Source organism: Ochotona curzoniae, unplaced genomic scaffold (genome assembly GCF_017591425.1).
Source record: "Ochotona curzoniae isolate NIBS_2020 unplaced genomic scaffold, NIBS_Ocur_1.0 contig_2927, whole genome shotgun sequence".
Lineage (NCBI taxonomy): Eukaryota > Metazoa > Chordata > Mammalia > Lagomorpha > Ochotonidae > Ochotona > Ochotona curzoniae.
The window spans coordinates 359,130-376,238 of NW_024465654.1; the positions used below are offsets into that span (position 1 = coordinate 359,130).

At 46.8% G+C, this 17,109-nt stretch overlaps 1 protein-coding gene across 1 annotated transcript; it reads right to left on the reverse strand.

Moving 5' to 3' along the window:
* Window positions 1–5,092: 5,092 nt before the first annotated feature.
* Window positions 5,093–10,696, reverse strand: TMEM52B (transmembrane protein 52B). Its single transcript, XM_040978962.1, has 5 exons — window positions 10,643–10,696; window positions 8,262–8,305; window positions 6,599–6,637; window positions 5,569–5,738; window positions 5,093–5,337 (listed from the first exon to the last, which is right to left on the reverse strand). The coding sequence occupies exons 1-5, from the start codon at window positions 10,694–10,696 to the stop codon at window positions 5,093–5,095; spliced, it is 552 nt and encodes a 183-aa protein (XP_040834896.1).
* Between the last annotated feature and the right edge of the window lie 6,413 nt (window positions 10,697–17,109).

The window sequence follows — 17,109 nt, forward strand, 5'->3', positions numbered from 1 at the left end:
TGCTTTTTATTTGTTCTTACAGTTCTGATTAGCTGCATAACACACTGCCTCAAAATAGTGGCTTGAAACAGTGATACCATCTACAAGTGTTGTTCATGCCTCCGAGGTGTGCGGCTCGTGTGGCAATTCTCCCTTGAGGTCTCACTCGGCTTAGGTGGATGTGCCTGTGGGTGGACTTTTGTTTGTAGGCTGCAGCACTGGCACTTGTCATAACGGGAGCTCCTGGGCTACCTCCCTTTTCTCAGTGGTCCTACCACAGGTCTCTTTGCATGGTAAAGTCCAGCCAAACTTCTGAAGCCAACCCTGCAAACAGTGCCCTGACTGCAGGCATTAAATACCAGTCCCCAGTCTCCTAAACAGCCTTCCTCAGCTCCACTCCCTGCATTGAGGGAATAACAGCACTAAATCACCAGGAGATCATTTGCTTCTCCAACAGGTAACACTTGGTAGCCAGTATCGTCTCAGTCTCAAGTGGAGTCAGGGGAGATCATTTAAGTGAATTACAGAGCTTCGACAGAGTAGCTACCAGGCCCAGCAGCATAGCCTAATGGCTAAATCTTCACTTTGCATGCACTGGGATCCCATATGGGCATCAGTTCATGTCATGGCTGCTCCACTTCCCTTCTAGCCACCTGCTTGTGGCCTGGGAAAGCAGTCTAGGATGGCCCAAGGCCTTGGGACCTTGCACCCATGTGGGAGACCCAGAAGAAACTCCTGGTTGCTAACTTCAGCTCAGCTCAGCTCCAGCTAATGGCAGCCACCAGAGGAGTGAACTAGTGGACAGAAAATCTTTCTCTGTTGTAGAAGGACATTGTGACCCCAGAAGGTCAGCAAGCAAACAGGATTACAATCGATTGGATAACATTTGTGTGAGAACAACTGAATGGGTACCTTTTGTATAACTGATTGGACATCATTTGTATGAGAACAGCTGTGTGAGAACACTTGGTGGAATATACAAAACAGAAGAATCCCAGACAAGAGCATAGAAACAGTTGGTGGGTTTTTGTTGATAAGCTCAATAACTCCTCCCTTATCCTATATGACCTTCTTGATGCCACTAATAAACCTCAGCTTTTCAACCATCAGCCAGAGTCCACACGTGTTGTGTATCGGTGTCACAGTACTTACAGGGACCCCGTTCTTCACTGGGCAGTGTGACGCCCCTTATGCCTCACCGCTTGGGGATGTGATGGTATCGGAGGTAACTGCTCTTCCCTCACAGCTCCCCTACTTGTGGATACCCGTCCTGGAGCCACATGGCTTTGCCAGGTGGCCTACACAAAACAAATTTGAGGGAGGTTTTTTGTTTGTTTGTTGGTTGGTTGGGTGGGTGGGTGGGTGGGTGCTTTTGGTATTTTTGTTTGTTTGTGTGTTTGTTTTTTGTCTTAAAATGGATCCCATATGAGCTACAAAAGCATGCTCCTTCTGTGGAGGTGAAATTTGGAGTAGTCTCTCCAGATTGTCATAATAAAGGACCATAGGCTACATGGCTTATAAACAACAGGTTATTTTTCACACTTTTCAAGCCCGAGACTCTGAGATGAAGAAATCAGCCGACTGGGCATCTGGCAACAGTCCACTTCTTCACTGACGGCTGCCTTCTCCCGCTAACCTCGCAGGCCACAGGCAAAGGACAAAGGGTCACCCGGGCCTCTGTGGCAAAGGCTCTGTCCTCGTGACTAAGTCATCCGTTTTTCGAGGTCATTGTAGTGTGTGCAAAGGTCTGCAGTTTCTCTGAATAACCCATTCAGAGGACGCTAATGAAATCCCTTTGGAATGGGATGGGATGTTTGATTCCGTTCAGCTTTTCCATTTTAATATATGAACAGAAAGCAAGGAATCCAGGATCATTGGGGATTTGAAGCAAGGCACTAGTGCAAAACAGCCCATGAGAAAACAACGTGGAGAGGCAGGCACTGTGCTTAAGCCACCTCGTGAGATGCCTGCATCCCACATCTCACGGTGGTTCTAGTCCAACAACTGTTTCCCACCCAGCTGGCTTCCTTCCTGCTCACCGTCCAGGGAAACCAGCAGAAGATGGTCCATATACCTGGGTGCCTGTCACCTACACAGCAGATGCAAATGGAGTGATTGGCTCTGACTTGAATCTGACCCAGTTCCTGATGTTGCAGGCGCTTGAGGATTGAATCAGTAAATAGAAGGTCTCTCTCTCGCTTGCTCTCTCACTCTCTCCCCTTCTCTCTCTGTGACTCTACCTTTCAAATCTATTTTTTTTTTTTAAGCCTGGGAGTGGGGAAAAGACTATATTATTAGAAGAAAGTTAAGGGCATTTCCTAGAAAGTGAAACCTATTGTCAGCGAGAGACAGTGTTAGCATAGGGATGGTGACTTAACTAGGCTGGGTGGGCATTGCCCTAGGTACCCACTCCCACCTGTAAGGCCACCTTGGCAAGAACTTGGCTGCAGTTCGTCAGTTAGACCTGAGCCGGAAGCAGACCACGGGAAGGAGGTCTGCTCAGTTCTATTTGTCTCTGACTCAATGACAGAACAAGGCACGAGGGCCCGATGTTCTCTCTGACCCAGCTTCCCCCCAAAAGGGGTGTTTCTCGTATCCTTGTTGAATTGAGGAGGGCCCATCCTTCAGGTCTCCCTCCTGCTATGGAGATCCCTTCCTGCCACACCAGGTACTGATGTCACACTAAACACAACCCTGATGCTTTGCAGGAATTTCTGTTTGGACAAGTGTATCAGTCAGCATTTTATCACTGTAGCAAATACCTGAGAAGGGCTACTTAAGAAAGATTATTTTGGTCTTGAAGTCCAAGATTCTGTGACTCCATTGGTCTGGCATCTGATGACAGTGGAAAGCAGTAGGAAGATGGCAAGGGACAGATCACCCTAGGGAGCTAGGAAGCAAAGAGATTGGGAACATCTCCTCCAAGGCAGAGGCCGTGCGTCTCCCACTAAAAGCCACCAAGATGCACTCACAGAGGCCATACCCCAGCAACCAGATCCAGTCTACGTATTTCCCAAAGGTTGGCGCACCTTCCAACAACAGGAAGGTTGTTTCATTAACTATTAACGTCAGACTTGGGAACTCAGACCCAGACATGACCTTCGGGGGACGCCCAAACCAATTACACAACAACTGCAGCAGGCAGAGAAGGCGCTTTCTCTGCATCAACCCCCACAGGAAACCCAGTGCGAGCAGTGGCAGATGAGAGCAGAGATGAACTGCTGGCAGGCGAGCGGGCGAGGAGGTGCCCTGCTCATTCGCCCTCCTTGCTTAGCAATAAGGGGAAGGAGCTGCAGAATAACCACGCAGAAGTGGTACTTCCTAACCACTTGCCAACTTTATTATTTATGTATTGCTGGCTTCTTCTCTTGGGTGCAGAGTAATTTGGAATGAGCTGTGTATAAAACAGGGGGCGGGGGGGGGGGGTCCTCAACTGCTTTCCCAGGCCACAGACAGAGAGCTGGATTGGAAGCAGGCCTGCCAGGACTAGAACCGCAGCCCATATGGGATCCCGGCGTGTGCAAGGTGAGGACTTTAACGACGAGGCTACCACACCGGGCCTGAGCCTAAAATATTTTTGCAGAATGTGTGATGACATGACTCTTTGGGCAGTGTTAAGACAAGGTCATCTTGGAGACTCTCAACATTTCATGTCTTTCTATCATTTCCAGAGGCAACTTGATCAGTGGCTCAGTCTGAAACCAGGTAACCAGCAGGTTAACCCCACTGAGGACATGATATTTAACGAGGTGCTGTGTGAAGCAGCCAACCTCTGAATGGCCTCTCTGAACACAAGAGCTGACTGCTTCACAAGCCACTGGTTCCCCGTCTTCTTCATCTCCCCCCGTAGAAGAGATTCCGAAGGGTCACTTACGCCTTTAGCTGCTTCTCTTCAACAAATAACTCACTGAGAAAGACACATGAGGTGTGATTAGCAACAGTGGAGCTGGCTGGCAGAGGCCCGAGCTCTCCAAGGAGCCACAGCAGGCAGGTGAAGGCTGGATGACAACCCCAAGAATGACACACGCAAGGGCACCGTACTTTACAAATCACATCGCTTACATTCAGCGTCTTTGACCTTCACAGAAATCCTGTGCTTGCCCAAGGATCTCAGCTCTCTTCTTACTATACTCAATTTTTCAACAGCGTATTACATGGCCAACTGGCTAGCTTAGCAACAGGTGACGGAATGGTTTTATGAGAAAGATCTCGACAGCGTCTAAGAACGCCAAAAGCTACAAAGCTAAAAGCAGCCATGCCCAGAAGCGAGAATGTGTTTTCCACCATGGTTCCACTAGGTGGCAGTAAGCACCTAGAGACTGGTGCGTGTCGCTGCAGCTGGCTAGGGAAGCAGAAGCAATAAGCCGAGCCATGGATTCCTTTAGCAAAATAAAATAAAATAATAAAAGTGAGGGAGTGACTCCATGCACATGTGTGTCTGTACACCTGTGTTTTCAAGGCAGAGGACTTGACAAATTAGAATAGTGACAGCATCCCGTGTGTATGCTATACATGTGTCTATGTGTTTGTTTCTTATTGCTAGTGGGTAAGACCAAAATGAAAGAAATTCCAGTACTCTGCTGCGTCCTGTTTTTCCACACCAGCCACTCACATCTCAGTTCTAGATATCCAAGTGGCCATTACAGGGCGATCCATAGGACATTGTCATCCAGATTAAAACCGGCTGTTCTCTCGGGAGGAAATGATATGTAAGTTCAGTGCATTAAATGGCCAGGCTCGCGCCATCTTCCTTTGCCTCAAGTTCATTCCGCTCCATCAGCTGGCAGAGAGAAGAGGAAATTGCGGCGTTGTCTGGGTCAGGGAATGTGTTGAAGGAACTCTGGTTTCGGGATCATTGCCATGGGTTTGCAGTGAATTACAAATTCTGAACACTGGAGACGGCCCGGGAGTTCCCTAGCCGAGCAGTCCATGTCAGAACATGTTCCCACATGGCTGGGAATGAAGACTCAGACTTGGAATCCACCTTTTCCTTGGAACATTGTTTAGAGGCCACTCCAGTTCTTCTGTTGGTAGGCAACCAACGCGTCCCGATTTTCTGGGGATCCCCACAGACTCCGGGGTGCCTCCCTCACTGAGGAAGTCTGAGTGCCCATCAGTTCGGGGTGTGTCCCATCTGGGGGCACCCCTCCCGCACGCCAGGCAGCTGCTGCTCCTCTGGCACCGCGGGCAGGTCGGGTGCTTTCTGCCCACACCTGGCCACGGTGAAGCGACTCATGTGCAGGGCTTCTTCATAGCCCGGGAGCACGTCGGCGGAGGAGGGCTGCTGGCCCAGGGGGCAGTGGGTGTGAGCCACGGCCAGGATTCTCCGAGCTGCAGGACCAAGCACGGACTGCAGGGCTGTGGGGGAAAGAAGGCATGGCGCTCTCACACGCATGACATCATCACACGTCAGAGACTCCCTTCGCACCTTTTGCGTCCTCATTGTAAGCATGTGTATGTATTTATGAGGCAGATCTGGAAACTTAAGCTGCCCTGAGTTCTAGAAACTCTGCTACTATTCAAGCAGCAGTTCTGTGCTTGTCCCCTCCTAGCCACTCCCGTTTCCACGTCATCGGGGGAGGTACTCACACGTGACCGTGCTCTGCAGCGTGCTGTCGTGGTCGAAAGAGATCACGGTCACCTCGAAGGGCGGCGGGCCCCTGTCTTCCCCGCTTTGCTGGCGGCCGGGACAGCAGCAACGCATGCACACTGTCATCAGGCCACACAGGAGCAGCAGCAGGCCGATCACCACCAGCAGCCTGCAAGAGCGCCGGGAGCATCCGCCATGAGCCTTCAGTAACTGTGTCCTGGGACACCCACCTCCCCCTCTTTCCTCTCAGCAGTTTCACACCCCGAACTGCCTGCAGTGACCAGGGCGGTGGGCCAGGATCAAAGTCAGGAACTAAGAGCTTGATCCAAGTCCCCCTCACCCCCAGCCGAGTGGCAGGGACCTGTCAGCTTGGAGCCTTCCTGCTGCCTCCCAGGATCTGCGTGGGCAGGAAGATGGAGTCGGAGCCAGGCCCGGCACAGCGCACTGTGATGGAAGATGGTTACCATCCGGATCAGGGTCTTTAACAGGCTGAAGCCTGCTCCTGCATTTTGCCTCTTGTTTGAATGCTTTATGGAATCATTATAAGCTTTTAATTCTAATGCTTTTTCTCTACACACGTATCTTGTTATTTTCTCAGCAAGATTAAGTCAGAACAAACAAGGCACTTAAGGCGATCCGGAAAGAAGGCTTTTCACATCCCACTAGTTGCCAGGGAATTTCAGAACATTCATGGAAAAATCTAGTTAAGTTAAAAAAATTTTTTTAATCTAATTATTTTGGTGCAAAAAATTTGAAATCCACACATAACTTCCCCAGGATATATCCCCAGGAACTTCTTGAAGACTTCTAGTATGCATGCATTTCAACATTTTTTTTTTTTTTTTGCACCAAACAAACCCATTACATAGGTTCTTGATGAAATAAACTTTCCATGCCGAGTTACTAAGTAGGCAGATATCTGATACATATTTCTTCCTGTTAGGCAATATATTTAAATGTTTAAAAATAATTAACACCCCTGGATAAATTTTTTAAAAACTCCTTCTGGGTATTACAAATGAAGCTTACCATATGTACCAGAGGTGGACCCAGTCTGTGGTCAGGCAACTACAAAGAAAGAACAAATCTTTTAGATTAAAAATGTGGTGCTCCAGCATCAGAGAAACCAGACACAAGATAATATGGTTCCTTTTTATTATAAAAGAATCATGGGTCCTGTTACTTAAGCCTCAGTATAACTAGCTGAATCTCTAATGAAACTGAATGCTTTAAATCACATTTAGTGCTGTATGCAGGTGGCATTGTGTGACCCGATCTGAAAATCATCATGGTGCAGATTAAAACAGTGATCCCGATGAGTGTTAATAGGGACGCATACATTGATGACCGCTGTGGAGAGGATGAACGTTAACAAGCAGGAATGTGGGATGCAAATTGGCAACGACGGAACTTGAAAACAGATGTTAAAGTTTGCATCTGAGGTCATATGTAAACATGGAGAAAGTGTCGGTTAAAAGCATGGAAGTAATGTAAGCAAGTCTGTAATTTCTGTTTCATAAACTGTTGCAACACATGCACCGTTTTAAAAAAGGCCAAAATGTTCACGTCCACGGGCGGAAGCACTAGGAGAGCCGCTGAGGCCAAACAGGAAGGAGAAAAAAGCAGAAGCCAACCTTATCACAACAAATGCCAACTCATTGGCATGAACTGTAGAAACTGTAAAGGTTCTCTATGAAGATGAAAAAAACAGGGGTTTCCTAAAAAGGGTGGGGGGATAAGATTAGGGGTGGGGGGAAAGCAAAAGATGGAGGTGTGTAGATTGCTGTACTGGGACATTTAATAATACTTCTGACACACCAACCTATTGAAATATATTTCCTTATCTTCTTTTTGGTCGTGCATTTGTGAAAAATTGAGTCTGTGTTTTTCACTAACCAATGATGTTTCTTAATTTGGGGGGTCACATTTCTCCTTTGTTTATCACCCCTCTAGTCCTACAGTAGTAGATACAGCTGCTGTAAGACAGAACACTTCTATGGTATCAGATGTCCACCAGGCCATGAGTGCAAACCACAGGACCTGATCTACACAAGATAAATGCTAAGGTCATTACCACCTCCCCCGGCTTTAACAGATCTGGATGTTGCAAAACTCTTCCCATGGTAAATACATGCTTTCCTTCAGCTGGGAACAAGTCTTGTTTTCAAACAGGCCCTACATGTTAACACTAATAATAATTTCCTCTAAGCGAAATAAAATTCTTTCAGACCCCCGTATCTTTTGTCTGCATGAGCCCCACTTGCAGCAGGCTTAGATGAAAAGACAGCTCTAATAGCTAAGTGAGATCTGTGATCAGTATGAACATGACCCCAAAGCGTGGAAGCGCTTTAGAGCCTTGAAGTGGTAATGCTGTGTTGGACACCAGTGCATAGATATGCCGGTGATGGCATATTGAGTCTAGTCTGTCCCAGTGAGTCACTGAGAAGCAGGGGTGAGACAGTCTTCAGTAATCCGCTGGGACTCTGCTTGCTTTGGTGAGACTGGCTTTGAGGGGGAAAAAAATACTGTCACAATGTTATTTTTGAGTCCTTGTCCGTGACATTAGTAGATGGATGCCCATTTATGTAGAAAGAAGGGGAAGTCACAGAATCAAGTGACATCTTGACCTTGTTTGGAGTGTCAGTGTGTTCGCCCATCCCGCCATCCTCCCAGCTCCAACTCAGCTACTCACGGCTCAGCGCTGACACAGTTCTCCTCACATCTTGCCCCAGGCAGCTGCAAGAAGGAAACAGTTTCAGACAGGGAAATTGTCTTGTCTGTTGGACTGAGCATGTTACCGCCCACCTTCCCCACCCAGACTGAATGGGCAAGAGGAGCACGTGGCCGCAGATCTAGTCCAGACGCCTCTCATTTGTTCCCAACTGCTGGAGTTGAGATGGGACTACCCAGAAGAGCAAGCCCTAAATTTGTGGAGACTTTGGAAAGACAGAAAGACAGAGCCAGCCAAACAGAAACCTGCCAGCTGCTGGTTCACTCCCTTCAAAATGCCCACAACACCTGGAGCTGGGCCAGGCTGAAGCCAGGAGCCGGGGTCTCAAGCTAGGTTTCCCACACGGGTGGCAGGAATTGAGCTAACTGAGCCCCACCTGCTACCCCCCAGGGTGGGCACTGGCAGAAAGCTGGACCTGAGAGTAGAGCCAGTAGTTAAACAAGGCACTTGAATGTGGGATGCAGGTGCCCAAAGTGGTGTCATAGCAGTTCCCATCCACCGCCCTTGAATCTGTTATTTTGGTGGTGGATAAGTGTCACCACATTTGTAAGTGACAGGCAGACATTTATGTCACTTTTTTTATCTTAGAATTTTTCTGCTCTGCCCCTAAGGAAGTTACCATCCTCCTGATTCCTGCCCAGGTACAAATTGAGTTCTACTCCACTGGTCTTTTTATCCCCCTCAGCATGCCACTAGCTCTCAAATAAAAAATGGGGGGAGATGTTAATTATTGAATGGCAACCAGATATCAATCAGGTTGCTAAGGACATTCACTATTTCACAACATTCCATTTCCACAATCCTGTAAAGGGGCATAGTTTGCCTTTTTCTGCAAAGCTGAGAAACAAAGGCGCGTGGTTTTAAATTATATGACCAAATATTTAGACGTAGACAGAATTCAGATCAGATTCCACCGCAATTGCTTGCTGTGACCATTCCTGGATATTACTGATTGATCCCTTCCAGGCCTCATGTAGAAACCTCCAGCTCTTCCACCTTGCTTCAGTCTTTCTCCTTCCAAGACCTCTCGAGACAAGCTCTGGTTCTAGCAGGCGTGTGTGTCTTCCAGTAACAGGAAGGAGTTGGTAACTGCGCAGCCATAGACATCCTTTTTTTTTTTTTTTTTTTTATTGTTCCTTACATTGTATTATGTAGTACAGTTTTATAGGCGCTGGGGATCCCCCCCACCCCTCCCATACCCCTCCCCCCATGGTGGATTCCTCCACCTTGTTGCATAACCATAGTTCAAGTTCAGTTGAGATTCATTGCTTGCAAACACATGCCTAGCATAAAGTTCAGCGTCTTATTGTCCAGATAAGTTCAGTGGCCTCTTGGGGAGACCTTCTAGCCATAGACATCCTTAAGAGGCTGTAGGAATTTGTGCCAGTTGAGAATGTATGGAAGGCACTAGGACATACACAGCGAGCACATACCAGATGAGATGATCTGCGAACAGCTTAAGAGCAGATAGCATTTCAGAACCCCCTGGCTATCAACCTTTGTTTTTTTCCAACCCAATCTCGGGATTTTGCCTCATTTTCTTCACTAAAGGTAAGAGAAAGGGAAAGAATCCAGTAGATACCACTTTTTAAGCTTGTTTCAAAGAAGAGGAGATAAGGGGGGATGGCAGGCATGAGGGGAGAGAAGTGGCGGGGAGGAAATAAAAAGAAAATACAGGGAAAGGAGAGACGGTATGCAGGTGAACAGGTGAAGCAGTGTACAGGAAGCAGAGTAGACATCCCACCACTCCGTGCCAGGACCTGAACAGGAGTGGGATACCGTCGGATTCCTTCATGCGCTCTCCTTGCTGGGTTTCATGGTTTTAGAGAGGCTGCCTTCACCACTGTCACAAGTCCCTCTATCTAAAGATCCCCTTCTCTAATGGATGACTTATTCATAGGTGGGAAAAGCAGAGGGTCCAAAGAGTCTTGAAGGGATCCCTCTTTTTGTAACATTTATGTACTAGGGCTACCATGAGAAACTCCATCGGGGAGGGGGGGATTCTGCAGTGTTTATCATTTACTTGGGGCTCTGCAAGATGGGTAGTAAGAGTCTCAGAGAGAGGAATATGCACCCAAGTCTTCTTCTACAGTGTCACAACTTGTCTCGCTGGCCACCATACCCTTGCCCCACTTCTTACTGGCACTGCCACTAGACCCACATACACCTGCATGACTCCAGGGTCCTAGGACGACTTGGTTCTCCGTTTCCCCACTGCCTCCTGGGCGCTCTGTGTACCTGCCCCTGGGTCCCTATCCGCATTTCCCCCTGCATTCTTCATGAGTTGGCGCATCTGCTTGGAAAGAAAATGCCTTCCTTCTCCCTGCCTTTTCACAACTTACCTGGACAAAGGACAGCAGGGCAGAGGCCGCCAGGAGCTGGGCTCCGACTCCCATGGGGCTGGACTTCCGCTCCTCCAAGCGTCACGCACTGCGCATCCACTGCCTCCTCGTCACACCGTGTGCCATCTGCGGCTTCTCACCTGGAATCACCAAAGAGAGAAACTCTCAACAATACATCGGTTTTTCTTCCTCCTCATCCCTCTTCTTCCTCTTCTCTCTCCATCTCCTCTAACTCTCTCTACCTGTTACTTTCTCTGCTCTTTTTGCATCTATTTCTATTTTTATATTCTGCATCTTTGCTTCTTTTTTTTAACCTCCTGTTTCCCTTCCAGCTGTTAATCCTTTCTATTTCATTTTCTTTCCCCTACCACTCCCAAAAGGAAGTTCATCAGAAAGGATACATTTGTTCTCTGAATTAAGTCTTTTTCTAGTCAGTGATGACCAAGTTGGCTTTGAGCGAGGTCAAAGGCTGATGGCTGGTGACCAGATACGTTCTCTCTCCTTCATGGAAAAAAATCAGTCATTTCTTGATTCTTCACTGCCACTTTCCAGAGTGACTGGAGGAGAATGAAAGCCAGCCCACTAATCTCCTCTGGCCCTCTCCCTGTGTGAGTAGCACGGCCCAGGCTCGCACCTGGAAACCTCCTTCACTATGTTGATAATCAACTCCGCTGGTTCTGGGCCATTTATTCCTAAGCATTGGGGTAGGAGTAATCAGGCTGGAAAATTAAAATTCCCAAGTGTTGTCAATGATGGTGTCCTCCACCTGACCTAATTTCCCGTTGAAACCTCCGAGTCAGAGTTTAAACTGGCTTCCAAAATGGAGAGGCTTTTTCTTTCTTCTTTTGTCCACCTGTTTCTTTCTCTCTCTCTCTCTCTCTCGGTTGCTTCTGTCTCTCCCTTCTTTCTGTGAAGGGAAAAAATGAATTTTGTCACTTAGGAACATAGATTTGAAATCACAATTGACAATAACCACACAGGGAAAGAACACAAAATACTTACAACTGTATCTATAGGAACAAATCTATATTGCAAAATTGATTTATACTGAAGTAGGCAGTTTTTGGTTTAGCACAGTGTAAATTGTGAGAAAATCAAATGTTAGTTTTCATTGTTCTGTGAGTATCTATCCCCTAAGATTGGAATGAAACCACCTTTCAGATCCTATCTAACTCAGAATGGCTAATAACACTGATTGTTGAGTCCGTTGGGCGGCTCTAAGGCCCTCACCCAGAATAACAACATGATATGAGACTGGTAAGTGCAGACATTCCTTCTTGGCTGAGGAAAGCAGACGTAAGAGACTGCCCTGAAATGATACTATTTACTTAAAATCTATTTCAAAAAGCACCAACATTCCTTTTTTTAAAAAGTAAAGCAGTCAGGGCTAGGTGGACGTATGTTTTCCAAATTTCTCTAAGATTTTTGACAGAATGAGAGGTGGTTTTTTGTTTGTTTGTTTGTTTTCCAATAGGACTTTAGTTCTTGCCTTCGCTCCCCCAGGACGTAACGCATCCATTCATAAACCAGGAACGTGCTATCCGTCTGAGCGGCTCTGGGAGCAGAATGACATTCCAGGTCAAAGGGACCTTGACAGGAATGCCTCTGTTCCAGAGCACTGTGTGTCATGTGCAGGACGAGCACCACACACCTGTCCCTTCCTGGGGCTTATCAGAGTGCAGCATCATGACTAAGCCCCCAGGAGGGATGCCTGGGATTCAATGCCTGCTTTGTCACTGTGGTCACTGCCGTGTGATCGTCAGCAAGTTATTCAGCAAGTTGCTGTATCTTTGTGCTGCTTCAATTTCACTCTACATAGATGGGGGTGGGGGGAGTAAAAATGATAGTCTTACCATAGTCATTGGCTGATAAAGATCCAATAAGGTAGAATGTAGTGAATGCACCTGATAGTCTCGATAACAGACATCCTATGTGTTAACTAAGAATATTTTAATTTCCATTCGGTTTTATCAACGTTCTTGCCTAACAATATGCTGCACAGTTAATATCATTTATGCATTTATATCATTTCAGGTGTGTTTTCATGTTAATTCTTCTCCAGTCTCCATTTTAACTATCCTCATATTCCAGTTCCTGAATATTTGCCCCTGCTAACCTGGCTGTCTCCTCTGCCAACCATGCCAACCATGCCAGCCTTTACCTGCAGGAACAGGTTCATCAGTCAGCACGGCTTGTGCCCTCACCCCCATTGCGCTTTCCTGCCCCATGACTGCATCGTCGTTCTGCCCTCCAGCATCCCAACAGGTTTGAACAACATTGGGTTCTGTTAATGGCCTTGTTGTTTTTCTTTCCTAGATTTCCTATTTTCCTACCAGATTAATCCCCGGGAAAATATAATCTTTATTTTTATCTTCATGAAGCTGATGATGCCTTGTGGCAATTTCAACTCTTGAATCCGGTTCCCAAGTAAGCCTCCATGTGGGAATGATGGAGTGCAAAGTCCAGTGAGGCGAGAAGTCTGAAGAAGGCACCTGTTGGTCACACACAGGAGGGCAGGGAACTGGGGCCCACAGAGGGCTGTCACTACAGTCCTATTCCGTCTTGTGTGGTCCCATTAGGCTTGGTGAATCATTAGCTTGCACCCAGGTTGTTAAGGATTTGGAGTGGAACTGATGGAGGGTGCATGTACAAGGCTTGCTTTCTTCTCTTTTTTTTCCACCTGTGCTTCAGGGAGTTGTTATACAACTGTTACTGGTGTAGTCAGAGAATTGCTTGTTTGACAATTCTCCTTTTGACTTTTGTAAGTTAGTAGGCCACTAGGTTGCCCTTTTTTTCTAGATCTCTCATTGAAACAGAGGTCAAGACTATTTGTGCTAAGGAGCAACATCAAGCCATAAAGAGCTGCACGGTGCCTTGGATCACAACCATGGCTTGAAAGACAGAGAAGCTGGCAAACAGAACTAGCTCCCTCTTGGGTCTCTGGGACTCCACGAGGCAGTGTCTGTGAGCTGAGATCACAGCACAGGTATCAAGTGGCAGCCTCAGAGGCACTGAGTCAGTTAACAGGATTAAAGTTAAGAACTTACATGCAACAGAAAGATTCAGCTTACACAGATTGCATTAGGTTTTACGCCGTATAACACATGACCAGGGTACCTGAGAAGCAATGTGAAACAACCACATCATGTCTTGATTCAAAGTTTCTGAGGGCCGTGCATGTGTTGGATCCTTTGCTTCCAGTCTTAAAAGGCTACTTTCGGGCCCAGCACGTTAGCCTAGCAGCTAAAGTTCTCGCCTTGAACGCACGGGGATCCCATATGGACAACGGTTCTAATCCCAGCAGCCCCATTTACCACTCTGCTCCCTGCTTGTGGCCTGGGAAAGCAGTTGAGGACATCCTAAAGCCTTGGGACCCTGCATCCATGTGGGAGACCTGGAAGAAGCTCCTGGCTCCTGGCTTCAGGTTGGCTCAGCTCCAGCCGTTGTGGCAGCTTGGAGAGTGAGCCATCACATGGAAGATCTTCCTTTCTGGCTCTCCTCCTCTCTGCATATCTGACTTTGCAATAAAAATAAATAAATCTTTTTTAAAAATTAAAAGGATAGTACTATGGCATAGCATCTGCAGCACGAACATCCCATGTGAGCGTCCCAGCTGCTCCAGCGCTAATCCGGCTCACTGCTGACACACCTGGGAATGCAGTGGAAGATGACCCAAGTTCCTGGGCCCCTGTGGCCTCGATAGGAGACTTGGAAGACGTTCCTGGTTCCTTGCTTGAGCCAGCTCCAGCCCCAGCCATTGCGGCCACTTGAGGAGTAACCCAGCAAATCAACAATGTGTGTATGTGTCCAACTATGCTTTTTCTCTAACTCTGATTTTCAAACAAATAAATAAATAATTCTTTTAAAAAGATCAGAAAACCATAAAAATTCCACCAACAGGCAAATAAACCCGGGGATACCCAATGGGGATAGTGTGCGGTTTTTCCAAAGGAAGGAAATTCTGACACACTGCATGTATGAATGATCCTTGAAGACATTATGCCAAGTACAATAATTCAGACACAAAAGGATAAATGTTGCTTCCACATATACGAGCTATCTCGGGTACTAGCAGAAACTAGAATGGGAGCTTCCAGAAGGAAGAGGAAGGATTAGGGAGTGGTGTTAGGGGACCTGGGAGAGCTGATAGTTCAGAGAATTTTTGTTTTTTTTAGTGGAAAAGTTGCTCAATGTTCCCATGAGTCTGTTTGTGTTCTGTCTCCCAGAAAGTCCAGATCATTTCTCTTAAAGATTTATTTATTTTTATTTGGAAGGTAGATTTTACATAGCCAGAAGGAGAGAGAAAATCTTCCATTCGCTGATTCACTCCTTAAATGGCCACAATGGCTGGAGATGAGCTAACCTGAAGCTGGGACTCAGGAGCTTCCTTCACATTTCCCACATGGGCAGAGGGCCCAGGAACTTGTTCCGTTCTCTGCTGCTTTCTCAGGCCACAAGCAGAGTGGGATGTGTCAGATTATGATCCAGTACCCATATGGAGTGCCAGCGCTGCAAGCAGAGACTTAGCCTACTACACCATGGCACTGGCCCTGATTTGGAGCATTTTTTACTTGGGAGAAAGCCAATATTTTTTGTTGCTCAAGCCTTTGATTTTTGAATAAGGCCCAGTCATATAACGGGAACTTGCTTGATTCTACTGCTTGCTATGTAACTGTCATTCCCAAAACACCTTGGCCTGGGTAGGACACATACAGTGAACCTCTGTCACAGGAGCCACTGCTGAATGGGTGCAGCTTCCGCTGGAAGAAATGAAATCGTTGTGGAGGTAGGACAGGGGGGATGCTACACTGGACAGGACCATCACTGGACAGGACATCTGGAAACGGTGAAATGGGTAAACAATTGATGTTCTGCAGTATCGGTGACAGCAGAAGCAGCAATCCCTCAGAATGGTCAGGTGTCCTTCATGGTAACATCATTTCAGCACTTAGTAACTCACCATGAACTTCCAGAGATTTGATGCATGTGGAAGTCACCATGGTGAGAGCAGAAACATAGCCACTCAGACACTTCCTTCTCAAACAAAGTAACGCTGACTCAATACAAGCTGACTTACCTCGGGCGTTTGGCCACCGAGTTCTCTCTGTGTATGCACTGTGTGATCGACATTTTCCAGTTGGTCCTAGAGACTCTACTCAGAAAAAAAAAAAAAAAAGGTGCACAGTCAGGTTTTAGGGGCTGGGAGGCAAGTGCAGTCTCTACGGGCTGTCAGCATTGGTGACCTCATCTAACGGTCTTCTTAGTACCTTGCTTAGCCAATCTGCTTTGACCCTCATCCTCACCTTTTTACTTTTTGTGCTGGAAAAGTTTAAAGTAAATCCTAAATATCAGATCACATCATTTTGTGCAGAAACACTTCAGGAGACACATGCCATCAGTGAAGTTTTGTTTTGGGGGAAGTTTTTGCTGGCTTTTTTTGTTTGTTTGTTTGTTTGTTTGTTGGTTTTCAGATTAGCTGATTGTGAAAGGAAAATAGGAACAGATTCTATGCGCAAATATAAATAGACAATCCTACAGAGAGCGTACCCAGCATGGTAGCCCAGTGGATCCCATATGGGCACTGGTTCATATCCTGAACGCTCCACTTCCCATCCAGCTTCCTACTTGTGGCTTAGGGAAGCAGCAGTAGAGGACGACCCGAGGCCTTGGGACCCTGCACCAATAAGGAATACCCAGAAAAAACTCCTGGCTTCAGATCAGCTTAGTTCCAGTCCTTGGAGCCAGTTGGGGAGTAGATCAGCAGATAGAATCTCTTTCTGTCTCTCCTCTCTGTGAATCTGCCTTTTCCATAGAAATAAATAAATCTTAAAAAAAATCTTTGTGCTGCACATTAGCCACAGGTTAGATCCAAATGTGCTCTTCACTGATTAGCTGGGTTCAACAGCAGTGTTTAAAATGGTAATATTAATTGGGTTCTCATTTTATTCCAAGGTTAGAGTTTATTATTTTCACCGGATATCTGATTTAAATCCTTATAGCAACACCACCAAGTACACATTATCCTGATTTACAAAGATTCAGCATGCTGAGTCATTCCCTAAGGTTCTAAACCTTGGGAAAGTTTTAAAACTAGTTTTAACTCTACAGGGCTCTCTGCTTCTATATTATTTTTCTCACTATAGGAAATGGTAGTCCTAGTTAAGTTCTAAAATTATCTAGGACATCACTGCAGGAAATGGGAGTTACATGACTCACCCCCAAAATTCCCAAGGCGAATTATCCGTTTAAAAACTGACAATGGGGCAGGCATTCACCTGGTGCCCACATTCTACATTGGCATGCCTAGATTTGATACTTGGCTCTGGTGGCTGATTCCAACTTCCTGCCGCTGAAGACCTATGGAGGCTGCCACGGTAAGCTCAGGCCATCGGTCCCTGCCCCAAGTCAGGGAGAGCTGGCCTCAGTTCCCAGCTCCTAGCTTTGGCTTCCCCTGGTTATTGCTGGTA

Excerpts from the sequence above, each read along its gene's own strand:
- TMEM52B (XM_040978962.1), bottom strand. The coding sequence starts at position 10,696 with ATGGGAGTCGGAGCCCAGCTCCTGGCGGCCTCTGCCCTGCTGTCCTTT. Across the intron at positions 6,638-8,261 it reads AACTGTGTCAGCGCTGAGCC|TTGCCTGACCACAGACTGGG; the intron begins GTGAGTAGCTGA and ends CTTTCTTTGTAG. Across the intron at positions 5,739-6,598 it reads GTCCACCTCTGGTACATATG|GCTGCTGGTGGTGATCGGCC; the intron begins GTAAGCTTCATT and ends GCGCTCTTGCAG.